We start from the raw sequence: 22,082 nt of genomic DNA on the forward strand, positions 1-22,082 counted from the left end.
CTTTCTGCCTAACTCTGAGCACAGGACAGGCTGGATGCCCCAAAATGATTCGTTTATCAATCATATGACCAAATAACCATGACAGAAAAATTAAATGGAAACATTGTACAGCACAGACTGGGAGGATGACTGCTATCCATGGTATGAATGACGAGCTGTCAGTAGTGCTTTAGCACTGAACTATTGACTTGCAGCAGCCACTGTTCTTCAGATTAGAGGACATGATATAGCAGCAGGACCTGATTAGTCTGCGGGCAGTGAAAGGACAAAGATCTGTAGAGATACAGAACAGATTCCTCATTGCACAACCAGAAACATAATCATCATGCAATCTATCAAAAACAAACCAAACAAAATATGCGTTCCCCCTGTCAGCGCTAACCACAGTCTGTAACTGTGCTGCTCAAGCCATGTTATAATTGTCAAATACCTGCTCTCTTTTTGCAGGCTTTGAAGTCCGAGTGTCTTTCTGTTCTTATCCTCGGGTGCTGTTCGGGCTTGATTTATGGTTTGTTACAAAGACACTCAAATTATATGGCCCACAAGGCCCAGCACCAACACAGCGCCGAGATCGCACACTGGAGATGATAATTGTATCTGTGGACAAATGTAAATAATGGATCGCAAGTCATTCACACATGAGAGGAAATCCACAAAATACTAGTTATTTGATCAATGTACAATTTGTCATGAGCACTAACAGACAAATTTAGATTGAACTACCCATGTAATTAATCACAAGACACACCAGAAAACTGAGACGCTGCCCTTGAAGACTATAGCAGAAGTTCAGCCATTATCACTAACACTAAGTGCTAAACATGCTTTAAAATGAAGTGTCAAAATAAAACTGTGTAAATTAACAATAAACGTGTGGTATGCAATATACATTACGTATAAAACATACTTACTTGCGCGTATATACAGTATAATATGATTTTTTTCTGAAATAATATATGCGTAATTTATCTATTTTTTTCAATGCATAATAGTCATTTTACTAACATTTATTTACTTAAACAGTATAACAGTAATCAGTGCTGGGGAAAGTTACTTTTAAAGTAACGCGCTACAATATTGCATTACTCCTAAAAAGTAACTAATTGCATTACTTAGTTACTTTTTATGGAGAGTAATGTGTTACGTTACATTACTGTTGCGTCACTTTTTCTCACCTGGGCTGGGCTTGCTTGCTTTTTTAATAATAAAAAGTTATATTTTTGGCAAATGTAAAGGCCCTTTCACAACAAAAGTGAAAAGAATAAGGCTCAGGCTGAAGGAAATGCAAATTCACACCTGTACAGTAGAGGGCGCAGCTCAAACAAACCTTTCAACACTCTTACTTCAGCAATCAAATATTTTTTTTAATGTTTATCTAAAGTCATTTTTGCTTATTAGTATGGTTGAATTGGATCATCAAAGCCAACAGCAAAGACATTGCTTAATAATAAAGGGAGTTTGCATTTCACTGTTTTTATTCATTTTTAAGGAATACTAAATCTGTTTTTGTGCAAGTGAGATGAGTAAATGCATGTTCACATTAGTCTAGAACTACAAAAAGCGAACACAGCGCCTCTGCACTTCCGATTTCTCTCAACACGGGGACAGAAGAGATGTCAGTCAATAAATGGGAAAACAAAATAACTTGCTTATTTGAAAAAGTAATCTTTACTAGTTACTTGGAAAAAGTAATCTGATTATGCAGCTTGTGTTACTTGTAATGTGTTACCCTCAACACTGATAATAATGTATTTATATTATATGAATTATAACAGTATATATACATACACACACACACATATTGGGGGCCCCCTGCATTGGGGCCAGCTGATTAAAAGTCTAGCATTGTTTGTTATTAGATGTCAGTTGGTCACATTGCTTGGTAATATCTGTGCCAGCACTTTCTCTATCCGGGCCTTGCCAAAGTTCAAGGTCAACTTGCCCTCATTCAAAGGCACCAAAAGCTCATTCTCCATCTCTGATGATGGTAGTGTTGTCATGAAAACGTAATGTTTTCACTTTTTCCTACAGTTTATGAGATCTGTACATATCTAAAACATACTCAGTGTCTGTGTTTTTATTTGTCTGCGTCTGAGTTTTACTCACTCTTCCATGGCCTGTATGTGGCTGTGCAGATCTTGCAGCAGAAGGCGTGTCTGAGGAGGGAGTAGCTGAATTTGCCTTGGGGAGCTCATAAACACCAGCATTTCTTATAGGTGACTGTACCATGTGACTCCTAAACGAGGTGCTTTAAAGAGAGGCCCGACCTGTCGAGAGGCATCACAGGTAATCACAGGTCGTCAGAGGAGTGTGTGAAAGCGCCATCCAGACTCTTTCACGGGAGGTCGATGACACTGGAAACAGTCTGCAGGTTCTCCATGGCGAGCAGAGGAAGCTTCACCAGCTCCGAGTTCTCCGAGGAGGAACTGGATGGGAGTCTTCAAGGGTCCGAGGAGCTGGACAGCAGCGATGGCAGCAGCCTGACAGGGTGTTACCCCAACGGCACCCTAAGCGAGCTGGAGGAGAGACAGAGCAAGAAACGCAGCAGACCGGTACGCTCCAAAGCACGCAGAGTGGCGGCCAACGTGAGAGAGAGGAAGCGCATCATGGATTATAACCAGGCCTTCAACGCGCTCCGAGTGGCTTTGCATCATGACCTGGCCGGAAAACGGCTGTCGAAGATTGCCACGCTCCAGAGAGCCATCAATCGAATCTCTGCTTTGTCTGTATTTCTCACCAACAACCCACCTGCAAGTACGGGGAAGGCCTGCAGCCAGCTCGACTGTCACGGTCCGCCGGGCGGCTTGTGGCCAGAGACGGAGCCGTCGCCTCCTGTCCGCCTCGAATCCCAAAACTTCCTATCCTGGCATCAGCCGCTCACCCACCATATGCAAAACCCCTTGCACAGACTGTCCTCCGAGCAACACGTGTTTACGGGCCCTGCTTGTCCGCCGTCCCCTCACTACCCGTGTTTCTCAGCTGACGCCCAGCTTTACCCACCTAGTGTGGCAAGCCCACCCAGGTACGGACGGAGAGGGGATGTCGGGACGTATCAACAAGGAGTTTGGGGCTCTTGTGGCCCGAATCATATTGACAATTACGGGGACGCACTCCAGACGCTGCCTCTGCCCTGGCACATGGGTTACTTACAGGACGCTGGGTCTCAGCACTGCTACAACACACTGTGATTCGCACTCATGCTCCAGCACGAGAACTGTCAAGGGCAAAACTGAGAGCATCACCGCCAACACCTGTAAACAGGTGCATTTCTGTGGTTAGGTCACTGTTTGGAAACACTGTACATATTTTAATAAATATAATTAATGTTAATTGCATTAAGAGCAAATTATATATAATGAAAAATGAATGTTGTTTGCAAAAGTAATGCATTAGAAAACAAACAGGGCAAAGAAAAGTTTGTAAAAAATCTTCTGTAAAACATTTGCATATCATTTTCATAATAAAATATGCAAAATAGTAACACGCTGACTCTTTTTCATATCAAGGGTAAGAATTTAGGGAATGTTTCTGTGTTTACGTACGTGGCAGATGTGTGTGTTTGTGTTCCCTTCTTCTCGTTTCTGGAAAAATGGAGCTTTGATCTTGAACTAACTGCTCATTCTTTTCATAACAGGATGACATTCTGTAGCAAAAGTCAACAGAAAACTCATTCATGTCTGTGTCTGAACGAGTATATGTGCACATTAGCATGCTAGCCAGTATTAAGCAAAGAATTATTTATTATATAATAATCTTAATTCAGAATTATTTACAGCACATTACTTATATGATCTCAAATGGCTTGACTTGATTTTACATTTATTCCTTTAACACGTTATACAAAGCATCTTAAAAATGAGGAATACAACAAATCAATGAATGCTTTTTAAAAAAGCATGTAACATGAGAAGTGTTAAAATACAAGATTTCAAGTAACAAGCTTAAAACTAACCAGCTTGTTAGTACAAGTACAGGCTAGAACAGAGAAAAAAATGGAAAAGTCAAATGATATTTCATATATAAATTTTTTTTTCAAATATAGAGAGTGCATAAAATTGTTTTGCTAAAACACTAAAATCACTAATTGCTATATATATATATATATACTGTATACACACACATACACACACATTATATTTTAGAGGACATCAACAATTTGTAGTCTAATAACCTGTTATATTTAATATTACACTTCAGGTTTTTTTATTCATTTTTATTTACCCAGATCAAAATTCTTTACCATAGTGCAACTTATTATTACTAACTGTTATTTTCAAAGTATTTTTTAAACAGTTGTGCATGTTATTCATCAATTCATTTTTTAACATATCCATATGTACTTTTTTTAAAAGCTCAGTAGCTAATTATGGGGCAATCATGGACGGCCCATTATCCCTGTTAAATAAACGATTTAATACAATTTTAAAAACAGTAATTTAATTAAATATCATGGGGCTCGCTTGTTTAGGTATGGTTGGAAAGATCATTCCACCAGTGAGGAACAGTGAAGGTAAAAGTTTGAATATGATTTTTGAAATATGAGTGGGACCCTCAGGTGAGGTCTGTCCTCAGAGTAGATGAATCTAAACACCGTTAATATTAGACCATTAGCATGTGCTTGTGGACAGATTTATGACCTCACAGGAAGGAAGTGCAAGCTTTTACCCATGGAGAGAGACAGAGACAGAGAGAAAAATCCCCCTTGGTTTCTTTCCGGCTGCCCTGTGGGCCGTGGGCCTGATCGTGCATTGGGACTTTCACAGGGAGACCAACAGGTGTGTCCAATCGGAGCTACATAAACAGGGCTGAGGGTGAGAGAGAAAAGAGGAGGGATTTATTGTCTTCCTCTTATTTCATCTACAGACATGAATCATGGAAATCCCTGACTCACAACGATGTGCTGAGTGACGTTGACGATGAATGTGTTGAGTGATGGTGACAACATGTCTGTCGTCCTGCCTGCTGTGGCAGTGGGCCAGTCAGGCTTCATTTGAACACATCAGCAGGTTTATATGTTGTTTTCTGCAGTGAGCAAATCTTTCCCGTCAATCCGGACATGGCTCATTTGATTCGATGCATTTGTCATATCTGTCAGATGAAGATCTGTAAACAGGTTTAATAGCAGCAGTTTAAATAAACAGTTGTGCAATGGAAGCATTTAGACACTAGATGGCAGCACATTGTTTGTGCAAACTGGACAATGGCAGGACTTTAACATAGAATGAAATGGAATCTTTATTATTTTCCACTTAAACACAATATCTGGAATTTGTTTCCTTGACCCCAGGTAGAAAATAAACAATAAAAATTCCAGCTTGCAGGTTCAATACTTGTTAATCTTAAACGGCTGCATAATGGCATGATAATGCTGATTGCCAAAAACAAAAAATATATACATTTTGAGTTGCCCCATATTTTCTTAAAAAAAGTTCTGAGTTACATAAAATCTGCCTGAGGTGTTTCATGCAGTTTTACAACTTCATTGGCATGACAAGGTAATGCTTACAACCCTAAATTTTAAAAAAAGAAGAAAATGACAAGAACAACTTTACAGCATAATACACAAGTTTTAACAGGCTTGAATATTATGAATTTATGAATAATAATACGCTTCACATTTCTGCTTTTAAATCCTCCAAACATTGGTCATAATCTCTTGCATTGTAAGTGCTTGACTGTAGCCTCTATTTTTGCTTTTTTATAAAAGTTGAAATTGTGTTAATAAACATTATTAAGTATTAGTGACTGAGCTTGACTTGTATTGAATATGGAAATAGTGAATGAATCCCATATGCACATCTTAGAGTTTTAGCGGAACGACAGTTGAAAGTAAAGGGTTAAAAAAAAGATGGCTAAGTGACATCAGCCAAAAAAGGAAAGTTAGAAAGGTGAAAAAGTTTTTGAAATCGGTGCTACCTGACCAGAGAAAACAAGGGAAAAAACCTGTTGTCTTCCCTTTTACCAAAATAGGTAGGACAACTTCAACACCCATAATGCACTGGGCATGTTGCGGTCCAAGGCCACTCCCACTAGTCCACTACGGATAGGCTTACATGAGTAAAAATACCTCCTTGCTTTAGTAGGAAATACTTCTTAGCAAACTTTTAGTCATAAGCCCAAACCGCCCAAACCCCTGAAGCAAAACACCATCATGGACAGGTAAGAAAGTTGTTGCCATTGTTCCATTTTTACCATAATGCTGTTTAAAGAGTAGACATAGGACGGTAGAATTTTCAGTGACAAACCCTAACAATAACTAATCTGTTACTAAAACGCGTCATCTGGCGGACTTTTAACAGCTCCAGGGCTGACGAATAAACGTGAATTTATCAGTCAGTTGAACTCATTTTTTACATATAGGCTACTACCGACATTGTAACAATACAAAGTGGGTTGAAAATCGGCAGTTACACTTTAATATCTGCTAACACATTATTTTGATGGTCCCCCAACAGATATTTCACTGACTGTAAGTAACTTTGCAACTACATGTTAACTTATTCTACAAACCCTTACCTAACAGTCTATTAACACTCTGATGAGAGTTAGTTGACATGTACTGTAGGTGCAAAAGTTTCTTATACTGTAGTTAGTAGATCTAAAGTGGAAAAAACAAAAAATAACAAGCATCATAAAATCATTGACAATACATCCAGGGTCAATAGGGTCAATTCTGATTTCATGGTGACTTTAAGGGCTGTCTAGTGCAGCTCAGACAAAAAATGAGCTTGTGAGCATTTGTAATGCAGAGATTTGAATGCATTGAGTCATCCATGGCACAATAACACCTCTCACTCATAAACTTCAAACCCACGCTGATCTGCCGGGCCAGGTCGGGCCGGTCCGCACCACCCCTATGACGTCTGCGGTGGGTACTGTTGACAGGAGAATGTGCAGAGGAGCACATGCCAAGACACTGAGCACATGAGAGAAAGAGAGAGTGCAGATGACTCACCTGCAGCCTTTCTACTGTTTGCTAATGATGGAAGACACGTACACAAACAAAAGCTAAAGCTGCTGCTGGTCAAAGTGTGATAGAGTTCACGGCTATGACCGTTTGGATGGGGGTTCTGGCACTTTCATGCACACAGATTTGGTTTTGGACCAGATGGTGGCATGTAATTAAGACAATGCTCTGGGCCAGTGTCTGTGATCCACCAGTGTTGGCACATAGCATGCTGTTCATTTGGATATTCATGTCATACGTATGCTGTGATCTGCCTCTGTGTAGTCGACTATCATCCACATACACCAGCAGGTGGTAACAGAACACCACAGCTGAGAGAGTCACTTCTAAAACCGCCTGCCTGCTGCAAACAACAGGGCTGTTTAAACGTACAGTATGGCATTTTTCGCCACTAGGGGTCACTAACCTATTTACAATAACAAAGGCGTAGATGACGCAACATTTGCTAAAAATTATGGATCTTGTCGTCAACGTCAAGCCGACCGATCTAATAATGTTTATGGATGAGTGAATACATCAATGTTTTTATCATGACTGTGATATGAAGCAGTTCGGGATTGCTAAGAGACAGCTATCAGCTCCACACGCGACGCGAGTCCCGCGGATATAAAAGGAATATGGACATTTCATTCTACCGAACTACACGCAGAATTACTACTCACAGGTCAGTTTATTAGACAAATTAAACTTGTGAGGTAATGCAGCGCTGTTTCACTTGGTCTAACATTACACTATCACACTAAACTGCATTTGAATGTGTTGAAATGTATATGTTAGTTTGTCTGTATGAGACTAGTAAGCAAGATCAACATTAGAATAACATACAGATCATATTCTAACATTTTATCATTGTTGAACTATATAACATTGATTAGTTTTATGTAAATGTGCTCACCTGTTTAGTAAAGTACATGTAGGAGCGGTCGAAGTCTCGGACGTGGAGCTCTCGTTTATATACGGTGTATGGGAGCTCTTTCGGCATCTCGAAAACACCGCGCTGATATTGATTCTCGTTTTAGTTCTCCTTTTTTTATCCAAAGTCTGCTTGCCATGGTCCATAATGTTTGAACGAAACAACAACAGCGTGCAAATAGACATTGCGAACTACAAAGTTGTCCGCGTCAGTCGCTGTGGTTACTATCAGACGGCTCTGGTTCATAGCTCTGGTTGCCAGGATGGCGGCGACAAAACGGAAATAAAGAAACGGGACATTTCTCGAATTAAATTACAAATTTCTCCTGGTTTGAAAGTTGTTGGAAACAGTCGGGATAATGTAAGTACACAACTAAAAAAAATATATAACATAGATATAGTGATTTTTGCTATTTTTAAAGCAAAAAAGTTACATATTGTGCCTTTAACACTGTAAAGCCTGACATATGAAATAATATTCAGAAAAATCCCCCAATTATTTTTTGAAGGAACAATTTATTGCTTTTGGGGGACTAAATTATACTGATGATTGAGAGATGTAGCCTAAAAATAAACGTTTCTCCAAAGCCTATTGCTTCAGTCCAGTAAGTGTTCATTTTAAAATATTACTAATATAACATTTGTTCTTACATTTCTAGTACCTTATAAAAAAATCTGTAAAGATTTCAGAGTAAAAAGACACGTGTACCACGGCCTGAAAGTGGACATTTTGGAATTAAACTAAAAGGCGCAGATGAATTTATCAAAAAATATAAAATGTAAGGTATATCCCAACTCATGCATTCCCTTGGAATCAAACCCATCACCTTAGAGTTTGAGCTACAGGAACGCCTCATTCCACTGCCAAAAAATATTAAATTCATTTACATTTCTGGCTTAGGTGATTGGCTTCAAAAATAATTGTCCATGAGCAAAGATGTCAGGCTTGTGCCCACCAAACAACTGCCATTGAGATGAATGGGAAAGCTACAAACATTTTTCTCCAACAATTACAGAGCTCCTAGGATGTAATAATATAGTCTCACCACAGTCAGACAAAATCAGGATTTCCCACAATCCCCTGAGCATTTTATATAGTTGTTTATCTATCATATTGAGTAAAATGTCAGCGGTTAACACAGCTTTGAGTGTCAGGCCTGAGAAGTGCAATAACTGATCTCTGAAGTGATTTCTGCTGTCTGCTCTGTTGAATTTGCTCACTGCAGGGATTATGAGAAATTCAGCCCCTCAAGTTCTGTCCACGTCTAGTCTCTCCCTCTCTCTTTCATCATATTTGACTTTCTTTTCCACATCATCGCCCCGTTCCTCAGGCCCCATCATAAACTTTTATATATAAACTCTTCATTTATCTCCTCAGTTCAGTCTCAAACATATATCTTGAGTTTGTATTCTAGGTTTCTCTACAAATTGATTTTAATGCAGACTGCTGCCGTTTCGGTTCTTATATATTATATAATTTTTTGTGACAATATACACTACCGTTCAAAAGTTTGGGGTCATTGTTTTGTTTTGTTTTTTAAAGAAATAAAAAAAAAATATTCAGCATGAACACAATTCATGTGTTAAATTGATAAAAAGTGATATTAAACATTTATATTGTTAGAAAATATTTATATTTGAAAAAAAAAAAAATATATATATGGCTGATCCCAAACTTTTAAACGGTAGTGTATATTGTTACAAAAGATTTCAACTTTAAATAAATGCAAAAAAAAAGTATTACAGGTTCCCAAAAAATATTAAGCAGCTTAACTGTTTCCAACATTGATAATAACTGACTATCAAATCAGCATATTAGAATGATTTCTGAAGGATCATGTGACACTGAAGACTGGAGTAATGATGCTAAAAATTCAGCTTTGCATCACAGAAATAAATGATATTTTAAGGTATATTAAAATATAAAACCATTATTTTAAATTCTAATAATATTCAACAATATTACAGTTTTTTCTGTATTTATGATGAGCATAAGAGACTTCTTTCAAAACATTACAAATACCGGTAATACCGGTATCTATCTAGAGTGTTTTTAATTGTCCTCATCTGTATAAGGGTTGAGGCTAATGAGTCTTTTGTAGTGCCACATTATGCAGAAACAAAGATACATTGTTGTTTTTGTAAATACAATTATTTTAAACCTTCAGCTTCTCATTACAGAGACTTATGGCACAAATTAAGGAAATTCACACATCAGGGGGCTTATAGTGTCAATAATGTGCTATTCAATAAAACTGGCCATAAAAAAACGTAATCACCAACATAAATATAGCAGGCTACAAACTCCTCTCGAAATTCCCTCTGTATGCATTGCTCGTCTCGCACCACCGAATGACTTGACGTGGAGCGAGAATAGACCCGTGGAGAGAGATTCTCATCAGCATGAGCATCAGTTAATGAATCAATCTGATGTTAACATGCAAATCTCACTCATCAGAGACATTAGTGCAAGCCTTGCACATTCAAACATCCAAATCCCAGCAGTAGAGTATTATTATCACATAACCATTAAAGAAAATGATCAGTGTGCATTTAACACAGAAAACAGTAAAAAGCCATCTGTTTTATTAGCTATCATAATTGCTGTCTTGTAGTCATTTTACATTCAAGGATTCAACTCTTACTAGGTCAATCACTTGAAGAACGCTCATTTTGAATGCTGATTACAGAATCTCAACAACAAATAACTCTTTCAGATGGTGCTCTGGATAAGTTACGAGTCTCACATGTATCAGTACATTTTTGAATTCAGTTTTTTTGTTCATAAAATAAACTCTTTTGCACCATCAAGTACCCTGTCAGGCTCCTAAATGCTTAAACGCGTTGCTTGAATGTCAAAACACTAAACTGAAAACATATTTCCAAGAATTCACATTAAAACATGTTATTGGTCTGGATCACCTTTATTAAATGTTTGAAATGCTAAATAGATCCACGCTTTTATGTGGCTGGGTATCAAAAGTGATGCCAAACTTCTCATCCAAATGTTAATTAAACTGAGTCTGTGGATGCTGTCAGAGTCTAATTACAGCTGAGACACACTCATTAACATCTCATCTCTGACACAGAGGTTTGTATGGGCCTTTCTAGCTCATACAGCCCATCCCAGGAGGTCCTTTGAAAACTAGTTTTCACAGCAGGTCTTAGAAAAGGGTCATTCCCAGGAAATTAAATGAATATTTTTTTCATTTCATTTGGAAAGGTTACTGCTGAACTTTCATATTTTCTCGGTCTCAAAGTACCAAGACAGAAACCAACCAACACTTGAAGACCACCATTTGGGAATTCAAATCAACCAATTATGACTACATTCAGTATCCCATTAATTATATGAGCTGGGGATACATACATCACACAAATGATACCTTTTTCTGAGAATGTCGCTAAAACATTTATTAGCAATCCTCGCAGCACAAGTGCAATATGAAAGAAACTGTGGCTCAAGCTTGTGCTCAGGTTAATCAAATTCACTAAACTAATCAGGACATTTTTATGAGTCAGTAAAATTGAAAGTCAAAGACCAAATGAAATTGAAGGGGGGAAAAAAGGACTGATAAGATTACAGGTAAACCGAGTCAGTGTCAGAAAAGACGGATTACCTCTGGACTTTTCAGAGATGAAAAACAACATTTGAGAAACTTTTTATTTGAGTTCTTTCCAGCTTTGCCACTGCAGGAAAATAACTTGATGCTATTTTTTTATTTTGCGTTATTATGCCATATATATTCCTATAAATATGCACTCATAAACTTTTTTCTGTATATATATATATATATATATATGTATAATAGTTATGCTATTCCTCAGTTAATCTCCATTCAGTGTTAAAAATGTTAAGAGATTCAGTGTTAAACATGTCAGACAGAGAGCAACTCATAATTTCATCCTAGAGATGTTTGCATCTATCATTACAGAAATGTGCATATGACATCTGGCGGATGCTGAAGGCAGAAAGCCAAGACCTCTGTTGTCCTTCCCCCAGCTTCCTGAAGATAATCCAAGAGTGACATATCAGTTACCTCATTTCTGCCTTACACAGCTAATGAAGCAGATACGATGGCCTTTTAATTAGAGCCCGGAGAGTAACGCTTGTATCATTAAGACAAGTTTGCCACCTTGAGGTATGATTAGCATTTCCACACCATTAACTCATCAAATGGGTCTGTACATGAGAAAAAAAAATTCTGCAGTGTGTGTGTTCTTGTACAACTATCTTTGTGAGGACCAGTTTGAGTTTTAGACCATCAGAGTGAGGACAAAGAGAGTCAAGTTAGGACATTTTGGCTGTTCCTCACTTTCTGAGACCCCTTTAAAGGCCTGTTTGAGAGTAAAGACTTGGTTTTAGGGTTATTTAAGGTTATACATGCGTTAAGGGTAGGTTGTGATATAGGGTTAGGGTAAGGAGCTAGCGATTGCACAAGAATATGTGTGTGTGTGTTCCTCATGTGCCTGTATTGATTCAAGCTTCTGATGCGCTTTGCATGCAGAGCTCACTAACTTTTGGAAAAAAGCGAAAAATGTCCAAAGCAAAGCTTGTATCTTTCCCAAAAAAAAAAAACATTCTGCATTGATTAGAACATTTATGGTCACAGCTTATTCATGGATCTACAATAATTGCTCTTTTATCGACAACATGCTACCAGTAAGCAACACAAAAGGTCTAATGCATTGATTCATTTCTCAGAAGCCCTAATGAGACTTTCTGGTTCCTTTGAGGGAAACGAAACACGGTTACTGAAGTACGAACGGCCATCCGGTGTCCTTCTGTGAATCGTTATTGCTCACAGTTAAAACAGTTTTCAGATCCAGAAAAAAAGAAGTAATGTTGGGAAGCTGTCATACTGAGAAAAGCACCGTCTTATATGACTTAATGACTGCCATTTAATACACACCAGACAACAAATGCAAAAGAAAATATTAGTGTTGCTTGCCTGTATAAAAGCCAATACGATGTGTATAAGTGGTTGCAATGGCATTGCCACATGGTTGCTAGGCTGTTCTATGTAGTTTTTTGTTTTTTTGCTGTATGGTTGCTAGGTTGTTCAATGTTCTAAATGAGAGCCTAACTAAAATCACCATGCTTACTAAACAGATATATGATAAGATTCTCAGTTAGAACGGGGTAATTCAGCCTTTTTTTCTTTTTTGGAAAAAATATTTTTTATTAATTTTATTGTTTACTAGCCCATAATCAAATCGTAGAAAAATTGAGGTATCACTCATGTCCACAGCCAGCACAACTGGTGTGGGACAACTTTCAAATAGGTTAAGGGTTTATATTAGCAATAGTAAAGTAAAGCTGGTAAAGATCATCATAATGATACACAATATGTAAAAATAGTGTGTGGTGTCCCGTGAAGAGCATCTGTACTGCAGCAGGTGAAATCAAGTACATAAGATTTTAATGAAGGCCAGTTTCCTTCTAGACCCTCTCATATAACATGTCTCATTAATAGAACATGAAATGTCATACTGATCTTTCATGCTGACACACTGAATGCTAAATGTGCACATGTGGCACAGCACCATGCATGGAATTTTGGCACATGTTAAATATGAAAAATCAAACATGTCACATGATGCTACATGCAGCTTATAACTACAAATAGCCCCTAAAAAGACTTAAAAGACATAAAAGCTTATGTAAGAATAATGACTCATTATAAAAAGACAAATTCACATTTTTCTGCCTTTCTGTAATCTACAATCCAGCTAAACACTTCAGTTGTATTGACTTCACATACAAAAAATGATTAGCAGTTCAACAGACTGTACAACTGCAACGTATAATCAAAACAATACAACATCTGTCAGGACTAATAAATGGGTCTGAACAAGCCAGAGGTGTATAGGCTTCTGCACACAAATATAGATGGAAATAACATGAATAGACAGTAATGAACAGCAAACAGATGAAAAATGAAAAGGAAGAATGAACTCAACCCGTGTCGAGGAGGACAGACAGTGGATAATTGAGTCTGTCCTCATAGTCTTATGGGCTTTTCACATATGAAACTGTCAATCAAGGGTCATTTTGGTTTAAAACAATTGCTCAAGCATCAAATAAGAGTAAAAACTGACTTTGGCGTACTTGACTGTTGCCCGGTAGCTTTATTAGCAATTACAACAAAATGGATTAAATAGAATTGTAAGAATGCTAGTGACATGAACAATAAACAAATTTAAGTAAAAAATGGATATAAAAACATCTACTAAAAACAAAATCTGCCAGTCGTGATTTGCCAGTCTTCTAACAACTCAGTAGAAAAGCTTTATTTACCATCATATTGACATGTAACTGCTGTAACAGCCAGAATCATAAATCCATATAATAAGCATGGGGTCAAACACACAGGCAAACAATCCAAATGTGCAGAAAGCACAGGCAGACAGGGGAATCCAAATAACAATGCAAAAGAGTCAAAACCATAAACACAGGAAACCAGTATAGGACTCAGTGTGACAACAAACAAGACTTTGCAAAGAATGACTGAAAACACAGGGCATAATGTGGTAATGACACACAGGTGGAAGTGATCAAACAATGAGTCCAGGCAGTGGGTTATTGGAATTGAAGTTCATGATGGGAAAGCAAGGGTGACGGGAGGAGTGCCCTCTGGTGGAGATCATGGGCACTCCAGCTGGTGGATGTAACACATATGTGTACACTTAGGGCTGCACAATTTATTGCAATTAACATGAAATCGCGCATAAACTGATTTGGCTTAATGTGATTATGAAATCGCAAAGGCTGCGATTAATTTTTATTCATGTTCAAGTTCACTTTATTTGTATAGCACATTTACAACAGCCAGGCTGACCAAAGTGCTTTACAGAACAACCAGATTAAAATATAGTAAGACCTACATAAAAACACATAAAACACAAATAAGAGCAGCAAAGCTAAGCGAAACCTTAAAACCGGAGTGACAAAACAGTATCAGTCTCAAATATAAAATAGTAAAACAGGAGTAGCAAAGCAATGTCAGACTCAAATATAGAAAAAAACCCCCAGCAGTAGCAAAGCAGTATCAGACTCAAATATAGAATTATGTAAAAACAGGAGTGGCAAAACAGTATCAAACTCAAATATAAAATATTAGAACAGGGGTGCCCAATCCTGCTCCTGCCGATCGACTGTCCTGCACAGTTCATCTCCAACCCTAATCAAACACACCTGAAGCAACCAATTAAGGTCTTCAGGATCACTTGAAAATTAAAGGCAGGTGTGTTTGATTAGGGTTGGAGATGAATTGTGCAGGACGGTCGATCGGCAGGAGCAGGATTGGGCACCCCTGTAGTAGAACCAACCATTAGAGAAGAAATCAATATACTAAAGAAAACAGGTTGGTTTTTAACAGAGACTTGAAAACAGACAGAGTAGGGGCCGTTCTAATCTCTAGAGGCTGGCTTGTTCCAGAGTCGTGGCCCTGCCACCGCAAATGCACGATCCCCTCTACGTTTGAGTCTAACGCGAGGGACTACCAGCAGAGCCTGGTCGTTGGATCTTAAGCCTCTGGAAGGACAAGTTCAGAGAGATAGGCAGGAGCTAAGTTATGAAGAGATTTAAAAACAAAGAGTAGAATTTTGAAATCTATTCTCTGTCGAACTGGCTGCCAGTGTAGAGATTTGAGAATCGGAGAGATATGGTCACATTTGCGACACTTATGTAGAAGTCTAGCCGCAGCATTTTGGACCAACTGAAGACGAGCAATTTGAAAACTTGATATACCGCAATATAAGGAATTGCAGTAATCTAGCCGACACGTAATAAATGCAAGAACAGCCATTTCCAGAGTTTTCGGGATGAGAAAGCCTTTGATTTTAGCCAATAGACAAAGTTGGTAGAAAATGGAACTGATTACAGATGAGATCAAATTTTGTCAAATTTTAAAGGCTGGTCAACAAGAACACCTAAGTTCCGCACCCCTGGGGATTTAAAAGCAGATAGACTCTCCAACTCTGGACCTATACACTGAGAGTTTTCATTTGGGCTAGAAACAATGACCTCAGTCTTGTCTTCATTTAGGAATGGGAAATTTTGGGCTAGACATCCTCTAAGCATCGCAAAGGAGAATTCATCGCTGCAGGGTTGTTTCTCTTGATTGGAATATAAATTTGAGTGTTGTCTGTGTAAAAATGAAAGGATACACCATGACTCCTTAGAATAGTGCCCAGAGGTAGCATGTATAGAGAAAATAGAGAAGGAGCCAAAATCAAGCCCTGTGGAAGACCACAGGTCAGAGGTGCCATAGAGCTGGAGAAATTACCCATCTTTACTCTAAACTTTCTGTCAGACAGGTATGACTGAAACCATTTCAGGACAGAAGCTTTTAGACCCACCCAAGACTCAAGTCTAGATAAAAGAGTAGGGTGGTCAATGGTATCAAAAGCTGATGAAAGATCTAAGAGAACAAGAACCACAGTATCTCCGGAATCAGTAGAGAGATAAATATTGTTTAGCACTCAGTGGACTCAGTGCTGTGAGCAGACCTAAAACCAGATTGAAAAACCTAATATATACAACTATTTGACAAAAAGTGTTGGAGTTGATCCAGCACAATTTTCTCCAATAGCTTAGACATGAAAGGTAAGACAGAGATAGGCCGAACATTTTTTAAAACAGAAGGATCTAGTGAAGGCTTCTTGAGTAGAGGAGTGACTGTAGCCACTTTAAGATTGGCAGGAACAGAGCCCGTTTTTGAGACACTTGTTGATAAGAGATACCATACCTGGCCCAACCGAATCAATGATTAATTTTAAAAATCTCGGGTGAATGATACCATTAGGACAAAATTAAGTTTTGAGCTTGACGATCACATCCTTCAGTGTCTGGAGGTTGATAGGATCAAAAACCTCCCTAAAAGCAGAAGCAGGTGTCAAGATTGGGGGGACAGTTAAATTAGGGCAGACACTAAGTCATAGGTTAGTGATTTTGTTAATAAAAAGTCTTAGGAAGCCTTCACATAGAGCATCTGAGGCAACAGACAGTGTGTTAACATGAGGATTAACAACAGACTGAATGACAGAAAACAGAACCTTTGGGTTAGAGTGATTGGATTCAATTAAGTTGGAGAAATAAACAGCTTTGCAGACTTGGCATGATTCTGATATGATGTTAGAGAGTCTTTGAACATTTGGAATGAGACAAGTAGCCTGTCTCTTTTCCATTTGCGTTCTGCCATTCTACAAATTTGTCTTTGGTGACGAGTGTCAGAGTTTTGCCACAGTTTCGATTTTGGTTTGCACTTGTGAGGCTTAAGGGGAGCAGTCACATTTGCTACCTTAAGCCAGGCAGATTTTAAAAAGCTAAGATGTTGATCCGCATCCAGGTCAGATAATGGTGCAGGATTCTGTAATGAACATAAAGTAGAAGTCATTTAGGTCTTATTAACCACAGAGCAGGCGTTTATTAATGCCATTTTAGGTGGAGGAATAGTATCGTGAGATGAAGACACTTTTCTCAATGACCGCAGATTTCCGTGATTAACTCCTTGCCGCCGGGAGCAGAGGCCAACACTGTGGAGATCAGCCCGAGCGACAGGACTCAGGTGCAGGGGAAAAAACAGGACGGAGCCACCGTTAAACCGCATCCAGTGGGCGAAACGAAATGCCATCTCGTAAATAAGCCTTCAGTTTCGCGATGTATCCTCCGCGAGTTCCTTGTTTCCTCCTTCGCTTTCTCCGCGAGGTGTTGAGCGGCCACCGGCGGATATCGAGCAGGATGACCATTCGGAGTGGCTCGTGCGATTTGTAGAAGGGGCAGTCCACGACCATGTCCAAGGTGTGAGAGTTCGTAAATGAGAAGCGGATGTCTAGGAGAGCTTGACGGGCGTAGACTAGAAGCACACAGCAAACAAGAGAAGAAACCACGAGAGCAACAGACGGCAAGCCAAACACACAGGCGCCATTTTGAGAAAAAGAAGTCAAACTCTCTCCTCCTAACCAACCATTTATATGGTTAGTTTTACAATCTCTATGAACTTTTTGAAGCATCAAAGTGTTAGTTGCATAGCTGTCAATGGAGGGACAAAAAACTCTCAGATTTCATTAAAAAATTCTTAATTTGTGTTCCAAAGATGAACAAAAGTCTTATGGGTTTGGGACAACATGGGGTGAGTAATTTGTAATTTACACAGAGTAATCTGTGAGTAAAACATTATTCATTTTTGGGTGAACTAACCTTTTAACAAGTTTTCTTATTATTATCAATGTAGACACCAGTTTTAGCTTTTGTAACATTATAAATGTTTATTTTGCAAATAAATGCAGCCTGGTTGAAAATAAGAACATAAAAAAAATATATGTGTGTGCAGTAGGCTATATCAATATACTGCAGCTTTGTGATGTTTTTACTCAAATTGTGAGAGTCTATTATTTGTCAGGTATCTAGGTGAGTTTGTCACTTTGTGAAAGATGTCAAAACCAGCATTCAGCATGGACGATTGGGTGCTAATTATAGGAGTCCTCAGTATTATGGCAGGTCCATTTCAATGGATAATCTGGGACTCAAATTCACGCAATGTTCAGCACACTGCAAATACGCAGCTTAATTGTTGCTGTCACAATGTGTGATGAATCATTAGTCTTTTGATATGACCCTGAATGTTTTGCAAAATTGTGCTTTCTTGGATGAATTTACGTTTGTCATTTTTAATGTGTTTTCTTTAATGTCACAACATAGGCTACTTCTTATGCCCTTTTCTTTAAGAAAGGAAAAGAGTATGAGAAGGTTATCAGTCATAGCTGTCAACTTCCATGAACTCCCATCTTTGTGTGCGCCAACATCCCAGTAGCCCATTGCGATTAAATCATGAAAGAGAAAGAATAATAGCATCTGCCACAATCGCTAGAAATGCTGTATACAGTTATGACTGAGGAAATACAGTTTTAATAAACTCTACCTCCAGCCAATCAAATTTCCTTTAATAAAAAAGGCAAGTGAGATGGAAAATATTTATAGCTTGTTCCAAGGCATAAAATGAAAATATACAAAGAGATTGGAGCGCTGAGGTGCTGCCGCCCTGACAGCCGCGGAATGATGGGAGATTGAACCTGATGTAGGCCTATACTATTCAATTCTAGTATGATATGAAATTTAGTATGATAGGGCTTGTAATAAACTAAAAATAAAATAAAACTGGCCAAATATTGCCTGAAATGCAAGTTAATACAGAGTTCTGTCATGAATGGCACAAGGCTAACTTGGCCTTACCTCAATCTGCTTACAATCACATCATTCTCTATAGGGCACTGCTGATTGGTTCCTGCTGTATCAGTAGCCAATGAGCTTGCTGCTCAACCTTCAAATACTGGTCAGCATTTTCTGTTGCAGTTTGCTTTTTGAAACCCTCCACCTTCCCCAGCTCCACCTGTATAGATCTGCTACGGGCAATTCATGTATGATATATTGTACAACAGCAGCATGTTTTATTTACTCACAGCAGCGTGTCATGTATTGGCAGTAGTACGTCCCGTACTTGCTCTGCAGAAGCAGCAATAAACAACAGCAGCAGCGTAAAAGATGTAATCCGCCAAGACCAAACATATCAACAGTCATACCCATTACCATACCAAACACTCAGAGAGTTGTCATGACAGAACTTAACGCAAGTTATTTGATATTACATATAACACTGCACAGTTTAAATACACATAGCTTTTCCACAAAAAAATAAATAGGTGAACATGAAATATTTATCAGAGTTTAAATTGATTTATAATTTTAAAGTCAATCAGAATTGAGTATTCCAAAGACCCATATACTAAATAAATATTGTGAGATTTTATCTGAGACTCAAAAAAGACCAATCGTGAAGTAACCATACCAGGTGAAGATAATCTCATCTTCTGCACTCCAGTTTTGTTTGTAATGGATGACTGTAGTCCTAACATCTGTCTAAATGCTGCATATTGTCAGAAACCATCGTTACAGGGCTGGTTGTGGCTACTTTTAGGAGATAGGAAAGGTTATACATTTCCCCCAGATGGCTTATGCACAAATCAAACAGGTGAATTATCTGCTCTTCTTGTCATAACATAGGATTTATGTGCCATAATCAATCAGTAGCCGCTATCAGAGAACCCCGGTTTCTCTTCTTTCGTGGCTAAAATGGACTATGTGATCGATGGCTTCACTAAGAGGAGAAACCTTCAACAACAAAGCAGACGATACCACATCTTTTCTCCTGGGGTTTCAGCAAGCCATGTGTCCAGCAAACAGCTATACAGTAGAAATGATTCATTCTTTTTACTCTTGCACTAAACCTAATAAAATCTAAACAAAAATAACTTGAATAGATGCCTACATGGGTAATTATGTTCATTGTAAATTGGTATTCAATTCACCAGTGCAGACATATCCCAAGTAATGAATTTCTGTAGAAATGTAATCTCTTAATTGAAGTGCACATAGTATCAATAAATCAATTTAACATTGACAAGAGTGTGTGTGTGTCAGTGAGTTCATAGCATTTCACTGGTGTCCATCTTCTACATTGCCCTCAATATGAGGCCATTAATCAGAGAGAACAGGTCTGTCAGGTAGTCGTGTCATGTCTATGTCATTCAATCCTCTGATCCAAGGTCACAGTCGAAGCAGCCAAGAAGAATGAGGGCAGAAAAGAAATTGCAGTGTTTGAGGTCTGATTCACATGCAAGTCAAGAGTATAACAATTGTGGGTTTGAATTGGCTTCTCTAGTCTATCACTGACAAAATGGTAACACTTTTACTGTTATGTAAAAGGAATAATTTAGCTAAAAACGAATGAGATTTGAAAGGAGAAGGCAGGATTTCAGTAAATTTCATAAGTTGGTTGCAACGCAGGCTCTTTGGAAAAACATGCCTTGTATTGTGGCAGTTCGTAAAGTGGCGCTAAAAGGTTAATGCTCTAACAGCGTTTGAAAATAATATGCCACCTAGACTCTACCCTAAACTAGACCCAAGCAATATTGTTAACAAAAGCATGAGATAAAAAATACATTTGCTGAAACATCCAAGCCATTTTAGCTCACATCTACAAGGCTTTGAGATCATTTATCGAGACTCACAGTACAACCAAGAACTCCACGTCGCAAGTGCAATGCTGTACCAGGTGAGCTACTGAGCAAGTTTACATCAGAAAAGCCATACATATGGAGCTGGTTATGATACAAACATCAAAATATTGTGCACAGAGCTACATGAAAATAAGTAATTGATAATCTGCCCCTGTAATCATAATTTATGCGACCAGGAATCAAAGTTGTTGGTGTTTTACAGGCACTAGTGTTCATTTCATCTGGAAACTGCAGTGAAATATGTAAAAGTTAGGTAAGTTTTTGGAGTTTAGCAAAAATGTAGGTAGGGCCATGTTTTTCCAATGAGCTTCGGTTGGTTTATTCACAACACGGCACACCCTTAACGGTGCAACTAGGTGAATTTTTTTTTTTTTTTGGGGGGTAAACTACCCCTTTAATATACAACTGCAATGTTTCATCATTATACACTCATCATTTGTTGATTGCCCACAGTGCTGCATCCATGGATCATTTTATGACAGATTTTCCACAGTTTTGGCACTACATTCATAACTTAACACGTCGATAATCACTCGCATAAGCAGCTCGGCGACGGCTCATGGCACCCAGTGACATCACTGCCAATCATCCGCCTTTCACTAAAGTGAGACAGTACGAATGCCACATGCCTGGGGATCTCACGCTGTCAAACAAATGTCTCAATTACAGAATGAAGCGCACTCATGCGCAGAGCTGTTCTCATGCCACTTCATTATTGAACTAAGCCAATTAAACTCAGAAAGGAAGGAGCAAACAATTACAGTTTACCCAGCACAATCATAAACCAGTCGTGCATTCTCTTATTACTGTCAGAGCTCCCAAAACCACCCTGTGTCAGCCTAATACAGCTTAAAGTCAAGACTGAGGCAATTTTATCATTAATGGCACCAGTTTGAATTGTGTGTGTGTGTGTAGGGGGGGTGATGATGAAAAATGTACTTAGTTTTTACCAATTTTTTTGCAGAACTCCAAAAACGTACAATTCACATACAATCCAGTTCCCAGTTGAAATGAACACTAGGTTTCATGTACTGTAGCTGTTACAGTACGTTATTTTCAAACGCGATAGAGCATTAACCTTTTAGTGCCAGTAATTGGACATTTCATTTCCGAACTGTCGCGA

At 38.5% G+C, this 22,082-nt stretch overlaps 1 protein-coding gene across 1 annotated transcript; it reads left to right on the forward strand.

The window, feature by feature from the left end:
- Nucleotides 1-2,348: 2,348 nt before the first annotated feature.
- bhlha9 (basic helix-loop-helix family, member a9) lies at nt 2,349-3,188 on the forward strand (the record flags this gene model as incomplete). The annotated part of the gene is made up of 1 exon (XM_081354046.1): nt 2,349-3,188. The coding sequence occupies one exon, from the start codon at nt 2,349-2,351 to the stop codon at nt 3,186-3,188; it is 840 nt and encodes a 279-aa protein (XP_081210172.1).
- Nucleotides 3,189-22,082: the final 18,894 nt, after the last annotated feature.

Source organism: Scardinius erythrophthalmus (assembly GCF_964197995.2).
Source record: "Scardinius erythrophthalmus genome assembly, chromosome: 23".
NCBI classification, from domain to species: domain Eukaryota; kingdom Metazoa; phylum Chordata; class Actinopteri; order Cypriniformes; family Leuciscidae; genus Scardinius; species Scardinius erythrophthalmus.